Source organism: Aotus nancymaae, unplaced genomic scaffold (genome assembly GCF_030222135.1).
Source record: "Aotus nancymaae isolate 86718 unplaced genomic scaffold, 86718_ANA_hifiasm-v0.15.2.pri h1tg000046l, whole genome shotgun sequence".
NCBI classification, from domain to species: Eukaryota; Metazoa; Chordata; class Mammalia; order Primates; family Aotidae; genus Aotus; species Aotus nancymaae.
In genome coordinates, this window is record NW_026988460.1 from 27766284 (window position 1) to 27791634 (window position 25351).

At 43.6% G+C, this 25351-nt stretch overlaps 2 protein-coding genes and 1 non-coding gene across 5 annotated transcripts in view; 2 read left to right on the forward strand and 1 right to left on the reverse strand.

Annotated features, from left to right (window-relative positions):
* Nucleotides 1-7260, reverse strand: part of EEFSEC (eukaryotic elongation factor, selenocysteine-tRNA specific) — a 270247-nt gene extending 262987 nt beyond the window's left edge. Inside the window, exon 1 of the mRNA XM_012435371.3 lies at nt 6918-7260. Within this exon, the coding sequence (XP_012290794.2) occupies nt 6918-7233 (316 nt within the window). The 5' untranslated portion in view covers nt 7234-7260. The remainder of the gene's footprint in view (nt 1-6917) is intronic.
* Nucleotides 7261-7475: 215 nt separating this feature from the next.
* RUVBL1 (RuvB like AAA ATPase 1) overlaps nt 7476-25351 on the forward strand; it is a 73992-nt gene continuing 56116 nt past the window's right edge. Inside the window, exons 1-3 of one of the 3 annotated variants that reach the window (XM_012435373.2) lie at nt 7476-7552; nt 13333-13467; nt 18425-18528. In XM_012435373.2, coding sequence (XP_012290796.1) covers nt 13428-13467; nt 18425-18528 — 144 coding nt within the window. In that variant the 5' untranslated portion in view covers nt 7476-7552; nt 13333-13427. The remainder of the gene's footprint in view (nt 7553-13332; nt 13468-18424; nt 18529-25351) is intronic. The other 2 variants (XM_012435374.3, XM_021669499.2) reach the window with 2 other exon arrangements.
* Nucleotides 19881-19987, forward strand: LOC135268931 (U6 spliceosomal RNA). Its single transcript, XR_010337269.1, has one exon. It is a non-coding gene; the product is annotated as a U6 spliceosomal RNA (small nuclear RNA).

Here is a 25351-nt window from a genome sequence, read left to right on the forward strand (position 1 = left end):
AAGATATATTAAACTTCAGAGAGATAATCACAGAACTCAGACAACTGTTCCAATTTCCTTCTCCTGGGGATAACATATTCCACAAGGGGTCTAAATCATTCACAGTAGCAAGGAACTCTAACAAGAGCCCGATCTCCCAGGGATGCCAGGTGCAGGTGCAGCAAGATAAAACCACACCTGCTGCCAGTGGGAATCCCTGCCCAGCAATCCTGCAACTTTCTGTCAAAAGCTCAGCCAAATCATGTCACACACCTGCTTTAACACCCTTCTAAGGAGCTCCAGGACCCTTAGGACAAATCTACACTAAGGGCCATTCCCTAGGGTATGGGCCCTGCCAACCCATCTAGCTTCATCTTTAGCACACTTCTCATACCACCCTGATTTCCAGCCATGCCTAAATACTGGCAGTTAACTCCGATGCTGAACAGACACAATGGCATGGTTAAGAGTCGGAGCCTTGCCCTCTCCTAGGAAAGGTCTTTTCCTGTTTGCATGCTATACTCCACCACCCATCAGAGTTACTCCTGCTTGTGCCCGTGTGCAAAGAACTCAAGAAGATCACTTTGTACACAGTTGTATCCTCTCCTAGGTTCTGCTGTAATCTCCTAAAGGGGAAGGCAAAGAACCAACCTGCATTATTCACTACAGGTCAGGCTCTAAGCTAGTTGCTTTCTGTCAACTAACCTACAAAGAAGGTTCTCTGCTCACTAAAACTGGCTAGCCCAGGAGCTGGTACACAGGCTTCATTCATTCAGAACTTACAGAACTTACCTATCCTATGCCAGGCTCTGGCCCAAGCACTGAGAACACTGGTGAATGAGACAGAGAAGGTTCCTGCTCTGCTCTCGTGGAGCTCACATTCTAGCAGAGGACACTTGACAAGTAAACACATGAAGAACATCAGGTAGTGAAAAGGGCTACTGGGGCAATGAAACAGAGACATGAGAAAGTATGAGGGAGTGAGGGTTAGAGAGACAACTTTAGGTAGGTGGGGCAGGAGAAGCCTCTGAGGAGGTGCCATCCAAGCAGAGACTTAAATGATAAGGAGCTAGACACACCCAACAGCAGCAACAACAGGTGCAAATATCCTGAGGGAAGCAGCCGTCCGTGCCTTGGAGGAGTAGAAGTGAGGCCAGTGTGACTGAAAGTCAGAACGGGGAGCAGTTGTTGATGGGATTGGAGGAAAGCAAAACCAGACTATTGTCCTATGAGCCAAAAGGAGGCTGGATTTTACTTCAAGCACAAGAGAACCCATTGGAAAGTCTTAAAGTGTAGGGATGACATATCTGATGAACACTTGTAAAAGGAGAGCAATGCCCACCATGCAAAGAATAAATTAGAGGGAGGAGGAGAACAAGCAGGCAGGGGGCAGAACTGTAGAAGTCCAGGTACCATAAGCCAGGATCGCCTTGGGGGGCCACTTCAAGAAGGCAAAGACGCCCACGAGTTTGTGGACCATGAAGTGAACCGAAGGTATTAACCAGATCCAGTTAGGGGCAGCAGAGTTAGGTTCCAACACCAGCCAAAGGCACTTTGCTTGGGTTTCTTTATCTGAGAAATAAGGCTAACTAACACCCCTATCACATAGGGTGGCTGCACAGATGCACGTTCCTGGCAACAGGCCTGGGCCAGAGCAGGCACTCAAAGGGGAACACCTTCCCTTCACAAGAAAAAGGATTGTTTTTCTCAATTCCCTAAAAAAGAAGGTGGGCCTCTAATCTATTCCAGGAAGAATGGTAGCAGCCTTGGCCTCAGCATTTCATTGCATTCAGGCCACATTCTAAGAAGAAGATAAATCTCCCTACTCCAGAGATGAGACAAAAATGAGCAACAATATACATACAAAAATAAGTTCTTCTTCTATGGTTTTAGTCTAAATAAAAAACTTGCCAAATTCTTTGGGACATTACAATTGGTTATATAGGATCAGGCAAGTGCTGAAACCTTTTTGCATTATGAAGAGCTTCTTTATAAACGAGACATACCTCAGAGATATTGTGCATTCAGTTCCAGACCACTGCAGCACAGTGAATAGTGCAATAAAGCAAGTCAAATTTTTTGGTTTCCCAACATGTATAAAAGTGACGTTTACGGCCGGGCGCGGTGGCTCACGCCTGTAATCCCAGCACTTTGGGAGGCCGAGGCGGGTGGATCACAAGGTCAAGAGATCGAGACCATCCTGGTCAACATGGTGAAACCCCGTCTCTACTAAAAATACAAAAAATTAGCTGGGCATGGTGGCGCATGCCTGTAATCCCAGCTACTCAGGAGGCTGAGGCAGGAGAATTGCCTGAACCCAGGAGGCGGAGGTTGTGGTGAGCCGAGATCGCACCATTGCACTCCAGCCTGGGTAACAAGAACGAAACTCCGTCTCAAAAAAAAAAAATAAAATAAGTGACGTTTACATAACATGTAGTCAATTAAGTATGCAATAGCAGTATGTCTCAAAAAACAATAAACATTCCTTAATTTAAAATACTTCATTGCTAAAAAATGCTAACAATTACTGAACCTTCAGCAAGTCATAATCTTTTTGCTGGTGGAGGGTCTTGCTTCAATGTTGATGGTTGCCAACTGATCAGGGTGGTGGTTGATAAAGGCAGGGGTGACTGTGACAATTTATTGAAATAAGACAATGAAGTTTGCCATGAGGTGACTCTTCCTTTTACAAAAACTTATCCGTAGCATGTGAAGCTGTTTGATGGCATTTTACTCACAGTAGAATTGCTTTTGAAACTGGAGTCAATCCTCTCAAATCTTGCCACTGCTTTATCAACTAAGTTTATGTAATATTCTAAATCTTTTCTTGTCATTTCAACAATGTTTACAGCATCTTCACCAGGAGTAGATTCCATCTCAAGAAACCACTTTCTTTGCTCATGCAGAAGAAGCAACTCCTCATCCATTCAAGATTGATCATGAGATTGCAGTAATTCAGTCACATCCTCAGGCTACACTTCTAATTCTAGCTCTCTTGCTCTTTCCAACACATCTGCAGTGACTTGCTCCACTGAAGTCTTGAACCCCTCAGAGTCATCCATAAAGGTTGGAATCAACTTTTTCCAATTCTTATTAATGTTGATATTTTTACCTCCTCCCATGAATCACAAATGTTCTTTATGGCATCTAGAATGATAAATTCTTTCCAGAGGGTTTTCAGTTCACTTTGTCTAGATCCATAGAGGAATCACTATCTATGGCAGCTAAATATACTTCTTAAATAATAAAACCTGAAAGTCAGAATTACTCCTTGACCCATGAGTTGCAGAATGCATGTCATTTTAGCAGGCATGAAAACTTTGTACATCTCCATCAGAGCCATTAGGTGACCAGGTACATTATCAAGGATCAGTAATCTTTCTTTTAAGCAGTAGGTCTCAACACTAGGCTTAAAATATCCAGTAAGCCATGCTGTAAACAGATGTGCTGTCATCCAGGCTGTGTTGTGCCATTTCAAGAGCACAGGCTGAGTAGATTTAGCATAATTCTTAAGGGCCCTGGGATTTTTGGAATGGTCATTGAGCAATGGCTTCAGCTGCATTAGCCCCTAATAAAAGTTAGCCTTGTCCTTTGAAGCTTTGTAGCCAAGCACTGACTTCTCTGTAGCTATGGAAGTCCTACACAGCACCTTCTTCATATAAGGGTGTTCCATCTACAGTGAAAATCTGCTGTATAGCGTACTCACCTTCATCAGTCATCTTTGTTAGATCTCCTGGATAACTTCCTCCAGCTTCTCCATCAGCACTTGTTGCTTCATCTTGTACATTTATGTTCTGGAAATGGCTTCTTTCCTCAAATCTCATGAACCAACCTCTGCTAGCTTCAAACTTTTCTTCTGCAGCTTCCTTACCTCTCTTAGCCTTCACAGAATTGAAGAGTTAGGGCCTTGCTCTAGATTAGGCTTCAATTTAAAAGAATGTGGTGGCTGGTTTGATTTTCTATCCAGATCACTAAAACTTTCTCTATAAAAGCAATAAAGCTGCCTTGTGGCCGGGCACAGTGGCTCACGCCTGTAATCCTAGCACTTTGGGAGGCTGAGGTGGGTGGATCATGAGGTCAAGAGATCAAGACCATCCTGGCCAACATGGTGAAACCTTGTCTCTACTAAAAATACAAAAATTAGTCAGGTGTGGTGGCACACGCCTGTGGTCCCAGCTACTCAGGAGCCTGAAGTGGAAGAATAGCCTGAACCCAGGAGGCGGAGGTTGCAGTGAGCCAAGATTGTGCCACTGCACTCCAGCCTGGTGACAGAACCAGACCCCATCTCAAAAAAAAAAAAAAAAAAAAAAGCTGCCTTGCTTTCTTATCATCTGTGTGTTCACTACAGTAGCAGTTTTAATTTCCTTCAGGAACTTTTTCTTTGCATCCAAAACTTGGCTGTTTGGTATAAGAGGCCTTGCTTTCAGCCTATCTCAGCCTTCAACACTGCCTTCATCACTAAGTTTAATCATGTCTAGCTTTTGATTTAAAGTGAGACACATGCAACTCTTTCTTTCCCTTGAACACTTAAAGGCTATTTCCTGGATGAATTTTAATACTGTCATGTCTCAGGGAATAGGGAGGCCTGAGGAGAGGGAGAGAGACAGGGGAGCAGTCAGTAGGTAGAGCAGTCAGAACACACACAACATTTATTAAGTTTGCTGCCTTACTTTAAGTGCCCCTTGTAGCACTTCAAAATTCCAATAGTAACATCAAAGATCACGAATCCCAGATCACCATAACAGATGACATGTGTTTGAAATGAAGTGAAATGTTTGATGCTTAATGTTTGGTCAAAATTTTGAAATCTTATTAAGAATAACCCAAATGTGTCATAGAGACACAAAGTGAGCACATGCTGTTGGAAGGGTTGCCACGAACCTTCGATTTGTAAAAACCACTATCTGCAAAGAACAATCAAGTGAAGTACAATAACATGAGCTATGTATATATATGTTGGAAGGGGATGGGGGAACTACAGGGTAGCCTGGAGAAGCATGCAAAGGACTCTACCTTTGGAGTCAGGCAGACCTGGACTGTTTCACTGACTAGTTGCCTCCCTAAGTCCCAATTTCCTCAATTATTAAATGGTAACCACCACACTCCTTGCAGGGTTTGCCAGGTAAGTAGCAAATACACAAGAAAAGCCAAGCCAATAAATAGTTGTGTAGTTACCACTATCTTCCAGTAGGAGGAAGGTCCAGAATTAGGTTCAAAGGTCAGAAAGGAAGAAAGCTAGGCTTCCAGCCCAATTTTATCTGACTCTAAACGTATCTCCTTCACCACTCTACTCACTTCATCTACTCTATTTACTAGAAAACACTAAAAATTTGCCATCTCATTTTTTAACCTCTTCCTTCCACCTCCAGTCTGGACTGGCTCAGTGTCCATGTCCTAAAATGTATTTTGATGTGACCAAATAGAATTCAGTTATAAGGAGGCAGGGAGGAATGGGTAGAGAATCATGTGCCCCTTAATATTCACCGGACTGAAACATGGATTGAGGAGAAGACTTTAGATAGTGTGACTCTGGCCAAGTCCCTTCACCTCTTCAAACCTCTATTTCCTTTACTGTAAAATAGGGAAATGATCGCTGACTGCCTGCAACATGAAACAGCTGAGAGGTAACAAAGATGAAGTACTATACTTAACAAGCTCATCATTATAGCTGGGACCCACAATGCCCAGCGACTAATGAGGCCATCTGCCACCAAGCCAATTATCATCTGCCAAATACATATTCCCATGTGTAGCATATAGAATATTGCTGGAAGGAAACACAAGGAAATGGGAACAGAAAGGTAACCAGGTACTGGGGTCAGCAGTGAGAAGTAGACTTCTTTATCTATAAACCCTTTATACGATGTGTTTATATTATTGTATCATTTTTTTCTAAAAACAAAACATGTTTTAAAGCTCTTTCCCCATATTTAAGTGGAGTTACATGGGTTTGGAAAAGTAATCCACAAAGGTATAATAGTGGTGTTTTCATTTGCAGAGATGGGAGGAGTACAGAATTTAGGACAGAGGAGTAAGTAAGGGAGTGTTTGCCTTATTTGTGATATTCTACTTCTTCACAAGTGGTATGTATTCATGTATACAAGTATAATTAAAAATTAATGGTACCTCTTTGGAGGGCATTTTGGCAGTACCCACCACAACCAAAAACACATGCCTCTTGCTCCAGCCCATTAGTTCTATTACGATACAAATATACAAACATACCAAAGACGTCTAGAATATTCACTGCAGCATGGTTTGCAAACACTGGAAACAACATAAACGTCCATCATTAAAAGATTTGTTTAGAAAATGTTGGTACAAATGTGCAATGGAATCCTATGTGAGCTTTAAAAAGAATGATGTAGGTTTTTGTGTGCAGATATGGGGCACTCTCCAGACACAGTGTGGAGTGAAATCGTGTCTAAAAGGAAGAGGGAAAGAGGGATTTATACAATACACAGATATGCTTGTATTGACGTAGAGTCTTTCTGAAATGATATACAAAACTGGGAACAGCGGCTGACTCTAGGAACGGGAACCAGGAGACCAAAGGGAAAGGTGAATGGAGACAGCCTTTATATGTATACCCTTTTTGTAGCTTTTGAGTTTTCTTTACTTGATCATGTATTATAAATATATTTGGTAGAGTTTTTTTTTTTTTTTTTTTAAGGAAAGCACCTTGCAGTTTGGTTGCCCTAGGTGGGAAAAACTTCCATGTCAGCTGGCCGTGAGTTCGAATCTCAAAACCTCTGCTTGCCGCGGGGATGGGGGGGGGTCCTCTGGGCAAGTCACATGCGCCTCTTGGGGCCTCAGGGGCCCCACCAATGAGGTGGGGCGATCTCCCGTCCCGGCATAGGCTCGAGTGAATTCGGACACGGAGCTCGGCCGCTCCGCCTGCGACCCTGAGCCCGGCTCCCGCCCCGGCCCGCGCTCACCGCCGATGATGGTCCGGATGAGGGAGGCGTGCCCGGGACAGTCGACCAGCGTGACCTGAAGCAGTGGCTCGCCGGGCTCGGGATCGGCTTCGGGCGATGCCTGGAACTTGGGCAGAGCGGATCGCAGGCGCGCGGGTAGCGGCACCGAGAAGCACGAGAAGCCCAGGTCGAGCGTGATGCCGCGCTCGCGGCTCTGCGGTTGCTTGTCGAAGGCGGCAGTAGAGGCTGTGGTGCTCAGCGCCCGCGCCAGGGCCGTCTTGCCGCTGTCGATGTGGCCGAGCACACCCACGTTCACGTTCACTCTCCGCCCTGCCATGCCGCCGCCGCCGCCTAAGACACCGGCCCAGCCCGCCCCTCACCTCCCTCGGTAGTTGACACGGTCCGGCGGGTTAAACTGCCCCCCCCAGCAACAGGCGCGCCGGGCACACTCGTTCCGGCCCCGAAGCTTCCGCCCTCCAGAAGCCCGCGGGCACCGCCGAGCGCCGTGCTCCGGGTGGGTGCTCGAGGAACGGGAGGTCACCGCCGGCAGGGTTGCTCTCTCACCTGGCTCCTCCTACCTGAAGCCTCCAGGAGCCCGAGATCCGGGGATCCTTCCAATCATTCACGCATATCAGCAAACTCTTACCAAGTGCCTGGTGGGTACCTCTGGGCTACAGTGCCCGCTAACGTTACATTCTAGGGGGTGAGGGCTAAGTGAAACAACAGAGACTGAACCAGACCATTTCAGAGAGCGAGAAGTCTCCTCAGGAAAAGAAAAGCTGAGATAAAAAAGAGCGGGAGAGGGAGGACGGACAGCTGCCTAACAATGGGTCAAGGAAGACCCCTAAGAGTTGCTATCTGAGTTGAAACTCCAGTGTTGAGAAGGAGCCAACCGTGGGAAAAGATTGTTTGAAAATGGAGGAGGTCAGCTGGGCATGGTGGCGCGTGCCTGTAATCCCAGCTACTCGGGAGGCTGAGGCAGGAGAATTGCCTGAACCCAGGAGGCGGAGGTTGCAGTGAGCCGAGATCGCGCCATTGCACTCCAGCCTGGGTAACAAGAGCGAAACTCCGTCTCAAAAAAAGAAAAGAAAAGAAAAGAAAATGGAGGAGGACGACATTATCTCTGACTCAGAAATTCTCACCCTGAGAGTCTGTAGCCTGGGCTTAGGAGAGGCCACAAACCATTGCATGTACAGTGTGTTGTGATGTGTTCGTGCTGGAGAGAGGGTCCACGATTCTCACTAGATTGTGAAGTATCTAGAACCACAAAAAAGGTTGTCAGCCACAGTCACCAACCAGAGGTCACAAACCTAAGTGTCTGCTTTGGCCAGGTGGTGGGTAAATCAAAGAAGAGAAGTTATCAGACTCTAAGATGACAGCGAGTGTTAGGGACCTGGGAGAACTGGAGAGCCCTCTTCCTGTGCAAAGAGGGAAGCCACCGCTCAGCCTCAGCCAAAATTGCCCCATCCTTCCATTTTTCTTGAGAAGAGAGTGTTTCTGTAACAATGTGGTGGTGGAGCACAAAGTCCACTGGATCTTACCTTTGCCCTCTGTGATGAGCCAGGCCATGTGCTGATGTATTCATGCTTGCAGTAACTGCCTCCGTTCCACCACTCAGCACTAGGAACAGAGTCCGTGTTTTAGACTGAATTGTATCCCTCTCAAATTCATATGTTGACACCCTGAGCCCCAGTGTAATGGTATTTGGAGATGGAAGCTTTGGGAGGTTAGATGAGATCATGAGAGTGGACCCTTGTGATGGGATTAGTGTCCTTAGAAGAAGAGAACAGATACTTTGTTTCTATTTCCCATCATGCAAATAGGGAACAGTAAAAATATGTCTTCCATTTTAAAAATAAACTGGTAAAAGCAGTAGACATGTTTAAAAGGGAGGGTTAGTAAACAGGTAATAAGAGCTTTAGAGGCTTTATGTACCTCTGAGAAACATTTCAGCTAACAAAAGGTTTTGTACAGGGCTTGGCTTCAAATAAACCTCATTTCTCACCTTTGTTTTTCACAGAATCCTGAAATGGTGATGAAAAGAAAAAAGGTTTGGGCAGGGCACGGTGGCTCATGCCTGTAATCCCAGCACTTTGGGAGGCCGAGGCAGGCAGGTCACCTGAGATCAGGAATTTGAGACCAGCCTGGCCAACATGGCAAAACCCTGTCTCTAATAAAAATACAAAAATTGTCGGGTGTGGTGGCAGGCATCTGTAATCCCAGCTACTCAGGAGGCTGAGGCAGGAACATCTCTTGAACCTGGCGGGTGGAGGTTGCAGTGAGCCAAGATTGTACCACTGCACGCCAGCCTGGGTGACAAGAGTGAAACTCCATCTCAAAAAGAAAAAGAAAAAAATTTGTGTTTTAACACTTTAATGTATTGGCCTCACAGACTCAGTAGTGAACTTCATGCATTGACCTCTGAAGTATTGATTGAAACTTGGGGCAATGCTAAGCCTTGGGAGATGCTCACAGTCAAATGTGAAAGTGGGAGGGGGACAGTCTATATAATCATCTGGTATTTACAAGACAGAGAGGGGCAGGTTTTGAGTGGGAGTGAGCTGTGGGCATGGAGGATGTGGTCGAGATGCTTTTTTTTTTTTTTTTTTAAGACTAGTCAAGTGCAGTAGTGAGAAGGGGGGAAAGAGTAGAACAAGGAGTTTGATCTGTAGCTGACTGTGAACAATCAATTGAGATAACTCACTACCTTCCAACCAGCCAAGATGATTCTTAAAGGTAGTGGCACCTGATTTAAACTGGAATAAAGTGCAGGGAGCTCCCTAGCAAACGTCGGAAGGGGTGTGACAGCATGGGATAGGGGCACTGAACATGGCAGGGAAGGGAAGTGAAAAGAATGGAATTGAAGACGAGACTTCAAAGTTACTGTCCCAGGGCAAAACTAATCTGAACAAGACTAGGAGGTGCTTCTGAGGAGTAAGAGATTGGTGGGGGTTGACTGGTAAAGGGCTTAAAGGCATTTTCTGGGGTGTGGGCATGGTATATATCTTTACAGAGGTTTGGGTTTAGTGAATATGAACTTAAGATTTGTGTACTTTACCACATAGAAATTTTATATTAAAAGAAAAAACTATGAACAAATATTGAACTCTAGTTGACAGTACATGTCCAGGAGTCAGTGTACTGGTTCTGCACCTTACTTTAAAATGAATCTAAAAAGCTAGATGAACTGATGGGTAGCTAGAGGGATGGCTCGATGGACATATATGCATGATAAACAAATGTTATTGGCAGAATCCATGTGGTGGATATATGGGTGATTCATTTAAAACTATTTAAACATTGCTATACTTTTTAACATTTTCATAATATAATAAAATATTGGGGGAGAATGAAACAATCCCAATCCTCTAAACTTAAAAAAAGAAAAAAAAAAGGTTCTGTCCTACAATCTCTTATCCATAGTGTTTCTAAAATCTAAAAAGCTCCGGAAACAGCAAGTTTTCTGTCAACTTTCTGGCAGCAAACCATGACCTGAGCTGAGATGAGGCTAGCTGTAGCTATGTAACTGCCTTTCCCAAGAACACACATATTTCACTGCAGATGTTTGATTGTGATGTGCTGCCCATACTCCACTGAGGGAGTCATGTGGTATATAGTTTATCCTCTGCATTGCCTCTTAGGAATCTGAAAAATTCTGAATTCTGAGGAACACCTGGTCCCAGGCACTTCAGATAAGGGGTTAGAGACTCATAAAGATTTTTCAGTGATAGGATTTTGTGACTAATTGGATGTGCAATGGGGGAGAAGGAGGACGCTGGGATGATCTCCAAATTTCTAGCTATAGACCTTCATTTTTTCATTTATTCAATCGTGTGATGGTTAATACTGAGTGTCAACTTGATTGGATTGAAAGATACAATGTATTGATCCTGGGTGTGTCTGTGAGGGTGTTACCGAAAGAGATTAACATTTGAGTCAGACCCTTAATCTGTGTGGGCACCATCTAATCAGCTGCCAGCACAGCTAGAATATAAGCAGCAGAAAAATGTGAAAAGAGAGACGGGCCTAGCTTCTTAGCCTTCATCTTTCTCCCGTGCTGGATGCTTCCTGCCCTCAAACATCAAACTCCAAGTTCTTCAGTTTTGGAACTCTGACTGGCTCTCCTTGCTCCTCAGCTTGCAGATGGCCTATTGTGGGACCTTGTGATCATGTGAGTTAATAAACTCCTGTATAATATATATATGTATTCCATTAGTTCTGTCCCTCTAGAGAATCCTGACTAATACAAATCTTCTAAGAAATATTAATTGAACACCTGCTGTGTGGCAGACACAATATTTTGGAGGGATACAACTATGGATGAATAAGGCAAATGATGAAGTGCTTTGGTAGAAACAGCAAGGGAGCATGGCTGAGACGTACTGGTACAAGGGAGGAGGACGCTCATTAAGGGAGAGGCATTTGAGCTGACAAAGACACAGGACAAGGACCAGCCTGCACAGAACCAAGGGAAACTGATGAAAGAATGTGCTGCACAGAGGAAACAGCAGGTTAAGAGGCAGCAGCAACCTGAGCCATGTGGCACGTGGCAAGGTGGGGCTGAAGAGAAGAAGCTGCATGCTAAGCATATCCTGAAAATGTCTTTCAAAGTATAATTTTTGCCTGCTGGTATGGCCTTCTGAAGCATCAAAGGCAGATGCTCTGGAAAGCTGGCCAGAGGCCAAAGCCAGACTTCCCCAGAAAATAAGATCTCACCAATGCTGAGATTGGTGTTGCAACATCACCCAAGACTCCCTCCCTGTGTGGGTTCTGGTTGCATGGCTATCCCAGGGGTCTCAGAACCAGACTCCCTGATACAAACCATTGAGACTCACTCCTCAAGGCAGTTGCTCTGGAAGCATTTCAGGCCCCAGCCTCTTGTCCTCTTGGGACCCAAGGAAAACAGTCTTTATGGAAAAGACATGTTCCAGTACCAAGTAGTATTTCTTTTTTCTATTGTATGTAGTAGCAAAATGTTGTAAACAAAGTAAATGTCCTTAAAAAGAATAATTATGGTAAGCTTGAAATTATATCAAGACAGGCAAGACGCGGTGGCTCACGCCTGTAATTCCAGCACTTTGGGAGGCCGAGGTGGGCAGATCACCTGGGGTCGGGAGTTCAAGACCAGCCTGACCAACATGGAGAAATCCCGTCTTTACTAAACATACAAAATTAGCCGGGTATGGTGGTATATGCCTGTAATCCCACTACTCGGGAGGCTGAGGCAAGAGAATGGCTTGAACCCAGGAGACGGAGGTCGCAGTGAGTCAAGATCGCACCATTGCACTCCAGCCTGGTCAACAAGAGTGAAACTTCGTCTCAAAAAAAAAAAAAAAAAGAAAGAAATTATTTCAAGACAAAGACCAGGCACAGTGGCTCACGCCTGTAATCCCAGCACTTTGGGAGGCCAAAGCGGGCAGATCACTTGAGGCCAGAAGTTCAGGACCAGCCTGGCCAACATGGCAAAACCCCATCTCTACTAAAAATAAAAAAATTAGCCAGGTAGTACACACTTGTAATCCCAACTACTCAGGAAGCTAAGGCACAAGATTCACTTGAATCTGGGAGGCAGAGGTTGTAGTGAGCCAAGATTGCACCACTGCACTCCAGCCTGAGTGACATAGCAAGACTCTGTCTCAAAAAAAAAAGAAAAAAAAAGAAATTATATAAGGACACAAAGCTACCATAAATCATAATTTTAAAGAAGAGGAGTGTATGGCAGTCTAGACTGGCCCTGAGTTGATCATTTTTGGGTGATGGGTCTTGGGGTTCACTATTCTGTTACATTTTTGGTATATTCAAAATTTTCCATAATAAAAAAACTAAATAGAAAAAGAGAGAGAGATCACTGTCTGTCTATACTGTGGAATACTATGCAGGCTTTGAAAAGAACAAAGGAGCTGTTTGTATCTGTTTGAGAACAATCTCTAAGATATATTTGTAACTGAAAAAAATAGGGTGCACACTAGTGTGTGTAGCATGTTTACATTTATGAAAAATACACTCTCTATATATGTGCTTGTACAAGTCTAGAATAACCCTACAAGGATACACAAGAGATGGATAACAGTGAACACAAGAAGGTCCCAGGGCTCAGCCCTCTAGTTTTCTCTCTATATATTTACTCCCTGGTGATGTCTGTATCTCCTGGTGTTACAAGACATTGACCCCCAAATTCAGGTTCTATGTGTAAGCCTGCAGCTAGGAGCCTCCCCCTTCTAACTGCAGGCTCACACACACAACCTGAATGTGTAATAGGCATCTCAAACTTAATTGTCAAGGTCAGAATTCACGGTTTTACCCTCCAATCCACTCCCGTTACAGTGAATGAGAACTGCTTGTTTAAGCAGCAAACCGTGGCTCGGTTCTTGACTCCTCACTTTCTTTCATATTCCACATCCAATTCATTAAAAAATTCTGTTGGTTTTACCCTTAGAATCCAGCCTCCTTTGAAGATCTCTACCATCAGCACTTGATCTAAGCCATCATCGCTTACCTGGATTACTGCAACAGTAAGATTCACCCTTGTTGATGTATGGCTCTATGAGCTTTGGCCAATGCATAAAATCAGGTAATCACCATCACAATCAAGATACAAAACTGACTGATAACACTCAAAAAAAAAAAAAAACCCTTTATGATCAAACCCTCCTACACCTTTAACCTCTGGCAGCTACTTACCTATGCTCTCTGTCTTCACAAGCTTTGCCTTTTCCAGAACATGATATAAGTGGAAGCATACAGTAGGTAGCCTTGGGGTCCAGCTTCTTTCATTTTGTTTGTTTATTTGTTTGTTTCGAGACAGTTTTGCTCTTGTTGCCCAGGCTGGAGTACAATGGTATGATCTTGGCTCACTGCAACCTCCACCTGTCGGGTTCAAGCGATTCTCCTGCCTCAGCTTCCCAAGTAGCTAGGATTACAAGCATGTGCTGCCACACCCAGCTAATTTTGTATTTTTAGTAGAGACGGGGTTTCTCCATGTTGATCAGGCTGGTCTTGAACTCCCAACCTCAGGTGATCCGCCTGCCTTGGCTTTCCAAAGTGCTGGGATTACAGGCGTGAACCACTGTGCCTGGCCTCAGCTTCTTTCACTTAGCGTAATGCATTTGATATTTATCCATGTTATCGTGTGTAACTGCAGTGTGCTGTCCTTTTTATCACTGTGTAGTACTCCATTGTATGGGTGGATCATCATTTGTTTACCCAGTCACCTGTTGAAGGGCATTTGGGTTATTTCCAGATTTGGACTGTTATAAATAAAGCTGCTCTAAATATTCATGTATAGGATTTTATGTGAACATAAGTTTCACTTGAGTAAATACCAAAAGTGAAATTGTTGGGTCATATGGCAAGTGTATTTTAACTTTATAAGAAACTGCTAAATTATTTTCCAGAGTGGTCATATCATTTTACATTTCCTTAGCAATGCATAAGAGTTTCAATTGCTCAGCATCATCACTTGTATTTTGTATTGTTGGTTGTCTTGTTTTTGCTTTTGTTTTAGAGATGGGGTCTCACTCTGTCACCCAGGCTGGAGTGCAGTGGCACTATCATAGCTCACTACAGTTTCAAACTCCTGGGCTCAAACCATCCTCCCACTCCAGCTTCCTGGGTAGCCTGACCAATTTTTTAAATTTTTTGTAAAGATGGGGTCTCACTATGTTACCTAGACTATTTTATTTTGTTTTTAATTTTACTTTTCCTTGCAGGATGTGGTGTCTCATGCCTGCAATTCCAGCACTTTGGGAGGCCAAGGTGGGAAGATCATTTGAGCCCAGGAGTTAGAGACCAGCCTGGGAAACATAGTGGGACTCCATCTCTACAAGAAATACAAAAATTAGCCGGGCATGGTGGCATATGCCTGTGGTCCCAGCCACTCAAGAGACTGAGGTGCACAGAATGCTTGAGCCTAGGAAGTTAAGGCTGCAGTGAGCCATCATCTTGCCACTGCACTCCAGTCTGGGCAACAGAGCGAAACCCTGTCTCAATAATAATTATAATGTTGACCTTTCCAATAGATGTGTTGTGGTATCTCACTAGGGTTTTAATTTACTGCAGCTGTTCTTTTACTAGGGCTCCCTGCATCTGCTCTTGTTCTCCTACAGCCTGTTCTGCATACCGAAGCTGGAGTGAGCCTTTGTCTCCTCATCTTACTTGGAGGAAGAGCCACAGTCCTTACAGCACCACAGCAGACAAATGGTGCCATGCACACACACAGAGCCACACACACACACGTGCACACACAGATGCATGCACACACACAGAGACACACACACATACACACAGATGCATGCATGCACACACTTGTGCACAGCAGCAGGCAAATGGGGCCATGCACACGCACAGAGACACACATGCACACACAGACACGTGCACACGTGCACACACCAACACACACATGTACAGTGGCAGGCAAATGGGGCCATGTATATGCACAGAGACACATGCACACACACACAGACACACACTTGTGCACACATACACAGAGAGGCATGCACACACAGAAGGCAAATGGGGCCATGCACATGTGGAGAGACACACACACGTGCACACACACAGGCATACACACACATGTGCAAAGTGGCAGGCAAGTGGGGCCATGCACACACACAGAGACACACGTACAGACGCATGCACACACAGGCACATGTGCACACATGCGCATGCATATATACAGACTCATGCAAACACATATGTACAGAGCGGCAGGCAGAAGGGGCCATGTATGTGCACAGAGACACAATATGCACACACACACAGATGCATGCACACACAGACACACACACACACATGTGAGTACAGTGGCAGGCAAGTGGGGCCAGCACATGCACAGAGACACACACGCACACACAGAGACGCATGCACACACAGATACATGCATGCACACACACACACACATGCACAGTGGCAGGCAAATGGGGCCATGCACACGTACAGAGACATGCATGCACATGCACACATGCTCATGCACACACATATGCACACACATGCACAGAACACACACATACGTGCACATGCACAGAGACACATGCGCACACACACGCACACCATGCAACCTTCCTGAACTTGTCTCCTGTTTCCTTCTAGCTCCAGCCACACTGGTCCCCTAGCTGTTAGGCAAAGCCCCCAAGCATGGACCAGAACATTTTTCTCCCAAACCTCTAAACATCTCACCCCTCACCTCCTCCAAGTTCAACTTTCACGTCCTGCATGAGCCCTGCCCTGGACAGCCTCTTTAACAGAACAGTCCCCTCCTTACTCCTGATCTCCCTCATCCTGCTCCAGTTTTTCCTTTGCGCGTATCACCTTTGAACATACGTGTATAGTTTATTTCCTTATTATGTTCTTTCCTCATTATCTGTCTCTCCCTGGGTTTAGCACAGTGCATATAGCTGGTGCTCAATAAATGTTATCTCCAGGGAGGGGAACAGGTTGGCTGGAGGGAAGACAGAAAGACATTTTACTTGAAATACATTGGCATTTTTAAAATTTTTAATCATGTGAAAGTATTATAATATTCAAGAAATAAATTTTTTAAAATTAAAAAAAATGTCCTAAAGCCACCAATGAGACTAAGATTCCTTAGTTTGTAGTCCCCAAGGGAAGAGTTACAAATGCTTTATTGCTGTCAACTCTGGATAGACTGACTCCTTACCCCACCCCACTCTGCCATGTTCCTCTCTGTTTCTCTCTCTGTACCTGGTGATCCTGAACCTGTGCAATCCTGCGCACACACCATGCTCATCCACCCCACCCCAACACTCGTCCACAGGCTACTTTCTTGGGCTGGCACACCCTCTGGAAGCTTTCTTGGACCTCCAGGGGCTGGATTGGCTACCTCCTTGTCACATTCTGTATAGTCATGCTTTTCTTCTTTTTCAGGAAAAATGACAGAAACTCACAGTGAAACTGACTTAAGCAAAAAAGGGAACATGCTGCCCACGGTGTAGTGAAAAGCACAGACACTGCTTGTGTCCAGTCCTGCTCCCACCAGCTGGAAACTGTGGAGCCTTGGGCACATTACAAAACTGCCTTGTGCCTCAGTTTCCTCATTTGTCAAGTGGGGCATAATACTTCCTAACTCACAGAGTAGTGACTATTATATGAATTGGTATGTCTATAGCACTTAGAACAATGCCTGGTATATTATAAGTGATATATCGATGTTTGTGAATTTAAGTAAATAAACCTAACTAAAAAGTCTGGGGGAAGAGCTTGCTTCATCCAGGGGCTCAGATGACAACATGAGAACACCAACTTTGTCTCTTTCTCTCTGTTCCTCCTTCCTCTGAGTTGTCTCTATTCCCAGACAGGCTCCCTCCTCACAATGACAAAGTGGCTGTCAGCAACTCCACAAAGTCCCCAAATCAAGTCTCCTTGGCCCTGATGAAGTCATGTGCCCCTACACCAAGAGAGAAATCCAGTGCTCTGCCTGGATTTCCTTATTATGTTCATTCCTCATGAACTCTGCCTAGCCAGGTGTGGGTCATAGGCCCACCCAAAAATGGGGGAAAGGAGGGACCAGGGGATCCCCTACAGGAAATGGAAGGCTGTTCCCAGCAAAATGCAGGTTTCATCACGCCTCCTATCGTGTACTTTGTCTCTGTCCTACCATCCCTCCCACTAAGCTGAGTTTGCTTTAGACTAAGCAGGTGCTCCGGAGCTCTCCCCCTTCCTGGTAGCTGAGGATGCCTGGAGAGCAGGGGCCTCAACTTGCACATCTTTGTTAGCCCTGGACCTGGCACACGCAAAGCCCCACAACTGCTTCTTGAATGCACTCACGCTCAAACCTCTAGCCCACGAAGACATTCTCCTCCACAGCAGACTCCCTGGGCCCCCTACAGTTCCACAGGCTGGACACAGTCCCTGGGAAAATTAGTGATGGGAAACAGCCTGCAGAACTGCGATTATTTGGGATTTGTTCTTCATGTTAATGTGATGCTGGTTCCTTTCTGTTTCTTTAATGCCATTTTGTACTAAGGTAGTTCAAAGTTCTTTACAAACAGCTAGTAATTAATTCAACTTCATTAAGGCCAATTAATCTGGGATTAATTATAAATTTGCCCAGAGGAAGTTATTATACTTTGCTCTTTGATTTGAATTTTGGCTTTAAAGAGTCTTTCAGGAGTGAAATGGAAATTTCCCTTTTCTCTGAGGGTATTTACCTCAACAGTAATTGTGTTAACCATGTGCCTTCCTCAGTAGGTCCCATGCCAACCTCTGAGGAGGCTGCCACACAGGTCACCAGCTGAGCTACATAACATTCCAGCATTAATCAGATCTGCTAATGCCACATTTAGCTGGGGGTCAAGGAAGCCTAATACAGTGGCACGAACTCCTCCACGCGGGTTCAAATCATGGCTGTACCTCATGCTGACAGTGTGACTTCACCATCTCTTCCACCTGCAAAATGGGCATCACAGTGTTTCACAAGATCATTGTGGTCTGTAGTGGTCAGCACCTACTCCCTCTGCTTTCGTAAGAGCTCCCCGATTCTCCTTGGAAACTTCTCCCCTCCTTTCTTCCAGGTCACTGGAGGGCTGACCCCATCTCAGTTCCTGGGATGAGCCTGAGATTCAGTACTAACCAAGCAGCATGGTCCATCCTGCTGGCCACAGTGATTGGATTGTTAGTGAGTATACCACCCAAGTTGGCCTAGTCACAGCTAACGCCGGCATATTTCCCAAGGCAGGCAATACAAGTGTACTCTTTGCCATTAGACTGAAATCTGGGCCTGGGCTATGACAGGACCTCAGGAGGGGAGCCTGGTCATGGCAGAATCGTGGGCCCCCAAAGATGTTCACATCCTAGAGCCAGTGCAGACTCTGTTACCTTCCATAGCCAAAGGGACTTCACAGATGTGATTAAGATAAGGGTCTTGGCCGGGTACAGTGGCTCATGCCTGTAATCCCAGCACTTTGGGACGCTGAGGCGGGCGGATCACGAGGTCAGGAGTTTGAGACCAGCCTGGCCAACATAGTGAAATCCTGTATCTACTAAAAATACAAAAATGAGCTGGGCATTGTGGCATCCGCCTGTAGTCCTAGCTACTTGGGAGGCTGAGGCAGGATAATCACTTGAACCCTGGAGGCAGAGGTTGTGGTGAGCTGAGATCACACCACTGTACTCCAGCTTGGGCAACAGAGCGAGACTCTCTCAAAAAAAAAAGAAAAAAAGAAGAGAGGCAGGAAGGTCAGAAACAGAAAGATGACATCATAAGAAAGACTCAATCGGCCATTTCTGGCTTTGAAGGTAGAAAGGAGACTTGAGTCCTGGCATGTGGGCTACCTGGAGAAGGTGAGAAAATGGATTCTCCCCAAGAATCCTCAGAAAGGAATGTGGCCCTAACAACACGTTCATTTTAACCCAGTGGGACCCATTTTGGACTCTGGCCTCCAAAACTGTAAGCTTATCAATTTGTGTTGTTGTAAGCCACTAGATCTGTTATGGCAGCAATAGGAAACTAATATAAACATTTATCTGGATTGTCGAATCTATGTTCATATTTATTGACTAAATGGATGGCTCCTAATTCCACTCCACCTCATCAGAGCTCTGCAGGGTCTTTGCCAGGTTTATTCTACATCCTAGATCCCAGGACCACAATTTGACAGTTAAGATCTTCACCAGAAAAGACCTCAATGCTTGCCCTCTTGTTAGACCTGCTGCATTCGTCCGGGCTATCCTGACTGACCTCTGACTCCGCTGCCATATGCTCCAGATATGGCCCATGGGAGCCCCAGGCTCAGCCACGTTCCCAGGCAGACTCTGGGAGTCAGCGGATGTGGCCAGGGTTACCCATTGCAGTGGGACATGACTGCTGAAATGGAAACACTGCTCCCAGCAGAGGACTTTATGGTGGGAGGCACAGGCTTTGCCCTTGCTAACCTGACCCCTGTCCCCAGCCCAGCTTCCTGCCTCTAGGCTCCAAAACAGTTCCTGTGAGTGCCCAGAGGTACTGTTTCCATTTAAAAAGTATGGCAAGTGCTCGCTTCAGCAGCGCATATACTAAAATTGGTACAAGATAGAGACAATTAGCATGGTCCATGTGCAAGGATAACGCACAAAACAAAAATTAATTCAATACATAATAATGAAGGGGGAAAAGCATGACAAAATCAACTGCTAAGACCAGGACACACACACAGAAGGCAACTATTAAGAAAAGATGGCTGGGTGTGGTGGCTCACACCTGTAATCTGAGCACTTTGGGAGGCCGAGGCAGGTGGATCACCTGAGGTCAGGAGCTCAAGACCAGCCTGACCAATATGGTGAAACCCTGTCTCTATTAAAAATACAAAAATTAACCAGGCGTTGTGGTGGGCACTGTAATCCTGGCTGAGACAGGAGAATCGCTTGAGCTGGGGAAGTGGAGGTTGCAGTGAGCCAAGATCATTTCACTTAACTGGAGCCTGGGCAACAGAGAGAGACTATGTCTCAAAAAATAAAATAAAATAAAAGGCCATGTCTTCACACTCCAAGGTGCTGACACCATGTTCTGTGCCCCTCCCAGTGCTAGAGTCCCTTGTTAAGATTTCATTTAATTATCTTAATAATTCTGTGAGTGTTGTCATTGCTGTGCAGGGAAAAATGAGAGGTAACTTGCTCAGAGTAAACAGGATTTGAACCTGGGTCATTTTGTGAGATAGGGTCTACCAGGCTGCCTGGAGCATGAGGATGGACCCCTCTGTTCCCAGATGAACCTTGGTTTATGTCTGATTTCCCCAACCTTGGTGATATGAAAAACCATCTTCAGAATTTCTGTGCTATCTAGGGAACACCTATGACTTAATTACCATTTTTCTTTCAATTGACCTGCTTTTTTTGCTTAATGAAGTATTTCCCCATGCATAGAAAACCATTATCACTTACCAGAAATAGTCAGAAACCACAAAAATAAACACAATGAAAACAACAGTAGCTTTTCCAAAGAGTCTTTAATAAAAAGGAAGACTAGCAAGTACAGTCATGCATCCCTTAATGACAGGGATACTTTATGAGAAATGTGTCTTTAAGTGATTTTGCCATTGCACAAACATCATAGAGTATACTTATACAAACATAGATGGTATATATACATATGTATATATGTATTTTTTTAATCTGGAAAAACAAATGTCCCAACATTATTATTGAATATTGAATATCAATCATTTCCCCTACTTGATCTGAAATGCCAATATCAAGTTTCATATATCAGGTTTTTATATATGCTCCATGATACTCTTATGAGACCACTCTTATATGTAATCCCAGCACTAAAAGAAAACTAAAAAAGCAATAGTGTTCTCACTACATAAATCAACGTTAGTTAATTTTATGACTTTGTACCACCTATAAGGTGGGGATTAGGGATGGAGAGGGAAAATCTTTAAAATAAAATAAATCAAGAGAGCTTACCAGCCGGGCATGATGGCTCGCGTCTGTCAATGTGATCTGTCATTTGACCAAAACGTTGTTATGGGACATGTGACTGTATGTGAAAGGAATTAAAGGCACACTCCAACACATTAAAACTTACTAAAAGAAAACTAAAAAGGCAATAGTGTTCTCACAACATAATTCAATGTTAGTTAATTTTATGACTTTGTACCACCTATATAAGGTGGCAGCAAAAATCATCTCTATCCACTTTCACCCCAGAAACCAGCCCAGGTCTGAAATAATAAGCATGCCCGTTAGCTTGCCAATAATTAGAAAGGTGGATAAGTCCAAATGCTGCTGAAGATGTGGGAGCAGGTACAGCGAGTGTGCCTATAGCAGCCCCACCCCTGAGTAAGCTTTGTTCTCAGGTCCATTAGCACACAAGGATGAGGATGTTCATTGTAGCTTTGTTGTAATTGTGTGGAGTTAGAGGCAGTGGAGGGTCTAACACTGGAAGGAGAATAAGATGTGGTGGATACTTAGGGTGGGACTTGGACAACAGCAGGAATTGCCAATCTGGCAGGGATCAATGAGAAATGAAGAGATTGTACACACACACACACACAAACACATACAACACATATCATACCCTCGGTGTTGGGTGAAAAAGGTAAGAAACAGAATGAGATCTGTAGTACAAGGGCATGTATGTACTTGCTTATATAAATGAATGCTACTTATTTACCAGGGACAGAAAACCAGCCAGGACCTGGACCAGATGCATTAGAGTGGGCACCTCCATGGGGAAATGAAATCAGAGTGGAGGTTAGGGATGGACAGGGTAAATATTTAAAATAAAATAAATCAAGAGAGCTTACCAGCTCGGCATGGTGGTTCATGCCTGTAATCCCAGCACTTTGGGAGACCAAGACAGGTGGATCACTTGAGGTCAGGAGTTTGAGAGCAGCTTGGCCAACATGATGAAACCCGGTCTCTACTAAAAATACAAAAAAATTCACCAGGTGTGGTGGTGTGTGCCTGTAATTCCAGCTGCTTGAGAGGCTGAGGCAGGAGAATTGCTTCAACCTGGGAGGCAGAGGTTGCAGTGAGCCCAGATCACGCCGCTGCCCTGCAGCCTGGGCAATAGACTGAGACTCCATCTAAAAAACAAAACAAAACAAAACAAAAAAACAGCTTGCATCATATCATATTGAGGAAGTTTTTTAAAAAAATTTTAATTGTATAGGTACATAGTAGGTATATACATTTATGGAGTACATGAGATATTTTGACACAGGCATACAATGCATAATAATCACATCAAGGTAAATAGGGTATTCATCATCTCAAGCATTCATAATTTATTTCTGTTATAAACAACCCAATTATACTTTTTTAGTTATTTTAAAATGTGCAATAAATTATTGTTGATTATAGTCACCCTGTTGTGCTATCAAGCACTAGATCTTATTCATTCTAACTATAGTTTTGTACCCATTAACCATTCCCACTCTCTGTCCCCACTACCCTTCCCAACCTCTTATAACCATTATTCGATTCCCTATCTCCATGAGTTCAATTCTTTTAATTTTTAGCTCCCACAAATGAGTGAGAACATGCAAAATTTGTCTTTTTGTGCCTGGCTTATTACACTTAACATCATGACCTCCAGTTATATCCATGTCGTTGAAGTGATGGGATCTCATTCTCTTTCATTTCCTTTATCCATTCACCTGTTAATGGACACTTGGGATGCTCCTAAATTGTGGCTATTGTGAATAGTGCTGCAGTAAACATGGGAGTACACATGTCTCTTCGATATACTGATTCCTTTTTCTCCATATCTTCAACTGGCATTTTTAAATTGCCTGTCTTTTGGATAAAAGCCATTTTAACTGGGGTGAGATGATACTCATTGTATTTTGATTTGCAACTCTCTGATGATCGTGATGGTGAGCACCTTTTCATATACCTACTTGCCATTTGGATGTCTTCTTTTGAGAAACGTCTATTCAGATCTTTTGCCCATTTTGAGTTCCTTGTATATTCTGGTTATTAATCCCTTGTGAGATGAATAGTTTGCAAATATTTCCCCCCATTTTGTGGATTGTTTCCTCACTTTGTTGATTGTTTCTTTGCTGTGAAGAAGGTTTTTTAACTTCATATAATCTCATTTGTCCATTTGTGTTTTGGTTATCTGTGTTTTTTATGGGGTATTACTCAAGGAATCTTTCCCCAGACGGATGTCCTGGGGAATTTCTCCATTGTTTTTTTTTCAGTAGTTTCATAGTTTGAGGTCATAGATTTAAGTATTTAATCCATTTTGATTTGATTTTTGTATATGAAGGGAGATAGGGGTCTAGTTTCATTTTCCCATATACGGATATCCAGTGTTCCCAGAACCATTTATTTAAGAGGCTACCCTTTCGCTAGTGTATGTTCTTGGCACCTTTGTCTAAAATGAGTTCATTGTAAATGTATGGATTTGTTTCTGGTTTCTCTATTCTGCTCCATTAGACTATGTTTTTGTTTTCAATGCCAGTACCATGCTATTTTGGTTACCATAGCTCTGTATCATAATTTGAAGTCAGGTTATGTGATTGCTCAAGTTTTGTTCTTTTTGCTCAGGACGGTTTTGGCTATCCTGAGTCTTTTGCGGTTGCATATGGATTTTAGGATTTTTTTTTTCTATTTCTGTGAAGAATGTCATTGGTATTTTTATAGGGATTGCACTGAATCTGTATATTGCTTTGGGTAGTATGGACATTTTAACAATATTGATTCTTTCAATTCATAAACATGGTCTTTCATTTTTTTGTGGGCTCTTCAGTTTCCTGCTCTTCAGTTTCCTGCATAAGTGTTTTATAGTTTTCATTGTAGAGATCTCTCACTTCTTTGGTTGTTTATTCCTATTTTATTGTGTTTGTAGCTATTGCAAATGGGATCGTTTTCTTAATTTCCTTTTTCAGATTGTTCACAGTTGGCATATAGAAATACTACTGATTTTTGCATGTTGACTTTGTATCCTACAACGTTACTGGATTTGTTTATCAGTTTTAACAGTTTGTGTGTATCTGTGTGTATGTGTGTGTGTGTGTGTGTGTGTATAATGTTTAGATTTTTGCAAATATAATTTCATATCATCTGCAAAGAAGAATAATTTGACTTATTTTTTTCCAGTTTGAATGCCTTTTATTTCTTTGTCTTGTCTGATTGCTCCACCCAGGACTTCCAGTACTATGTTGAATAATAGTGGTAAAGGGGCATCCTTGTCTTCTTCCAGATTATAAGGGAAAGGCTTTCAATTTTCCCCCATTCAGTATGACACTAGCTGTGGGTTTGCTGTATATGCCTTTTATTATATTGAGGTAAGTTCCTTTTATGCCAAGTTTTTTGAGGGCTTTTATCATAGCAGAATATTGAATTCTATCAAATGTTTTTCAGTATCAATTGAAATGACCATATGGCTTTTGTCCTTCATTTTATTGATATGATGTATCACACTGATTTGCATATGTTGAAACATCCTTGCATCCCTGTGATAAATCCCACTTGGTTATGATGAATGATCTTTTTAATGTGTTGTTGAATTCACATTGCTAACATTTTGTTGAGGACTTCTGCATTAATGTTCACCAGGGATATCGGCCTATAGTTTTCTTTTTTTGATATGTCTTTGTCTGATTTGTATCAGGGTAACACTGACCTCATAAAATAAGTTTGAAGGTATTCCTTCCTCTATTTTTTGCGATAGTTTGAGGAGGATTGATATTAGTTCTTCTTTAAATGTCTGGTAAAATTCAGCAGTAAAGCCATTGGGTCCCAGGTGTTTCTTTGCTGGGAGACTTTTTATTACAGCTTAGATCTTGTTACTTGCTAGTTTGGTCTATTCAGGTTTTGGATTCCTTCATGATTCAATCTCAGCAGGTTATATATGTTAGGAATTTATCTATTCTTCTAAGTTTTCCAATTTATTGACATATAGTTGTTCACAGTAGTTGCTCATGATACTTTGAATTTCTGTGGCATCAGTTGTAATGTTTCCCTTTTCATCTGTGATTATATTCATTTGTGTCTTCTCTGTTTTTTTC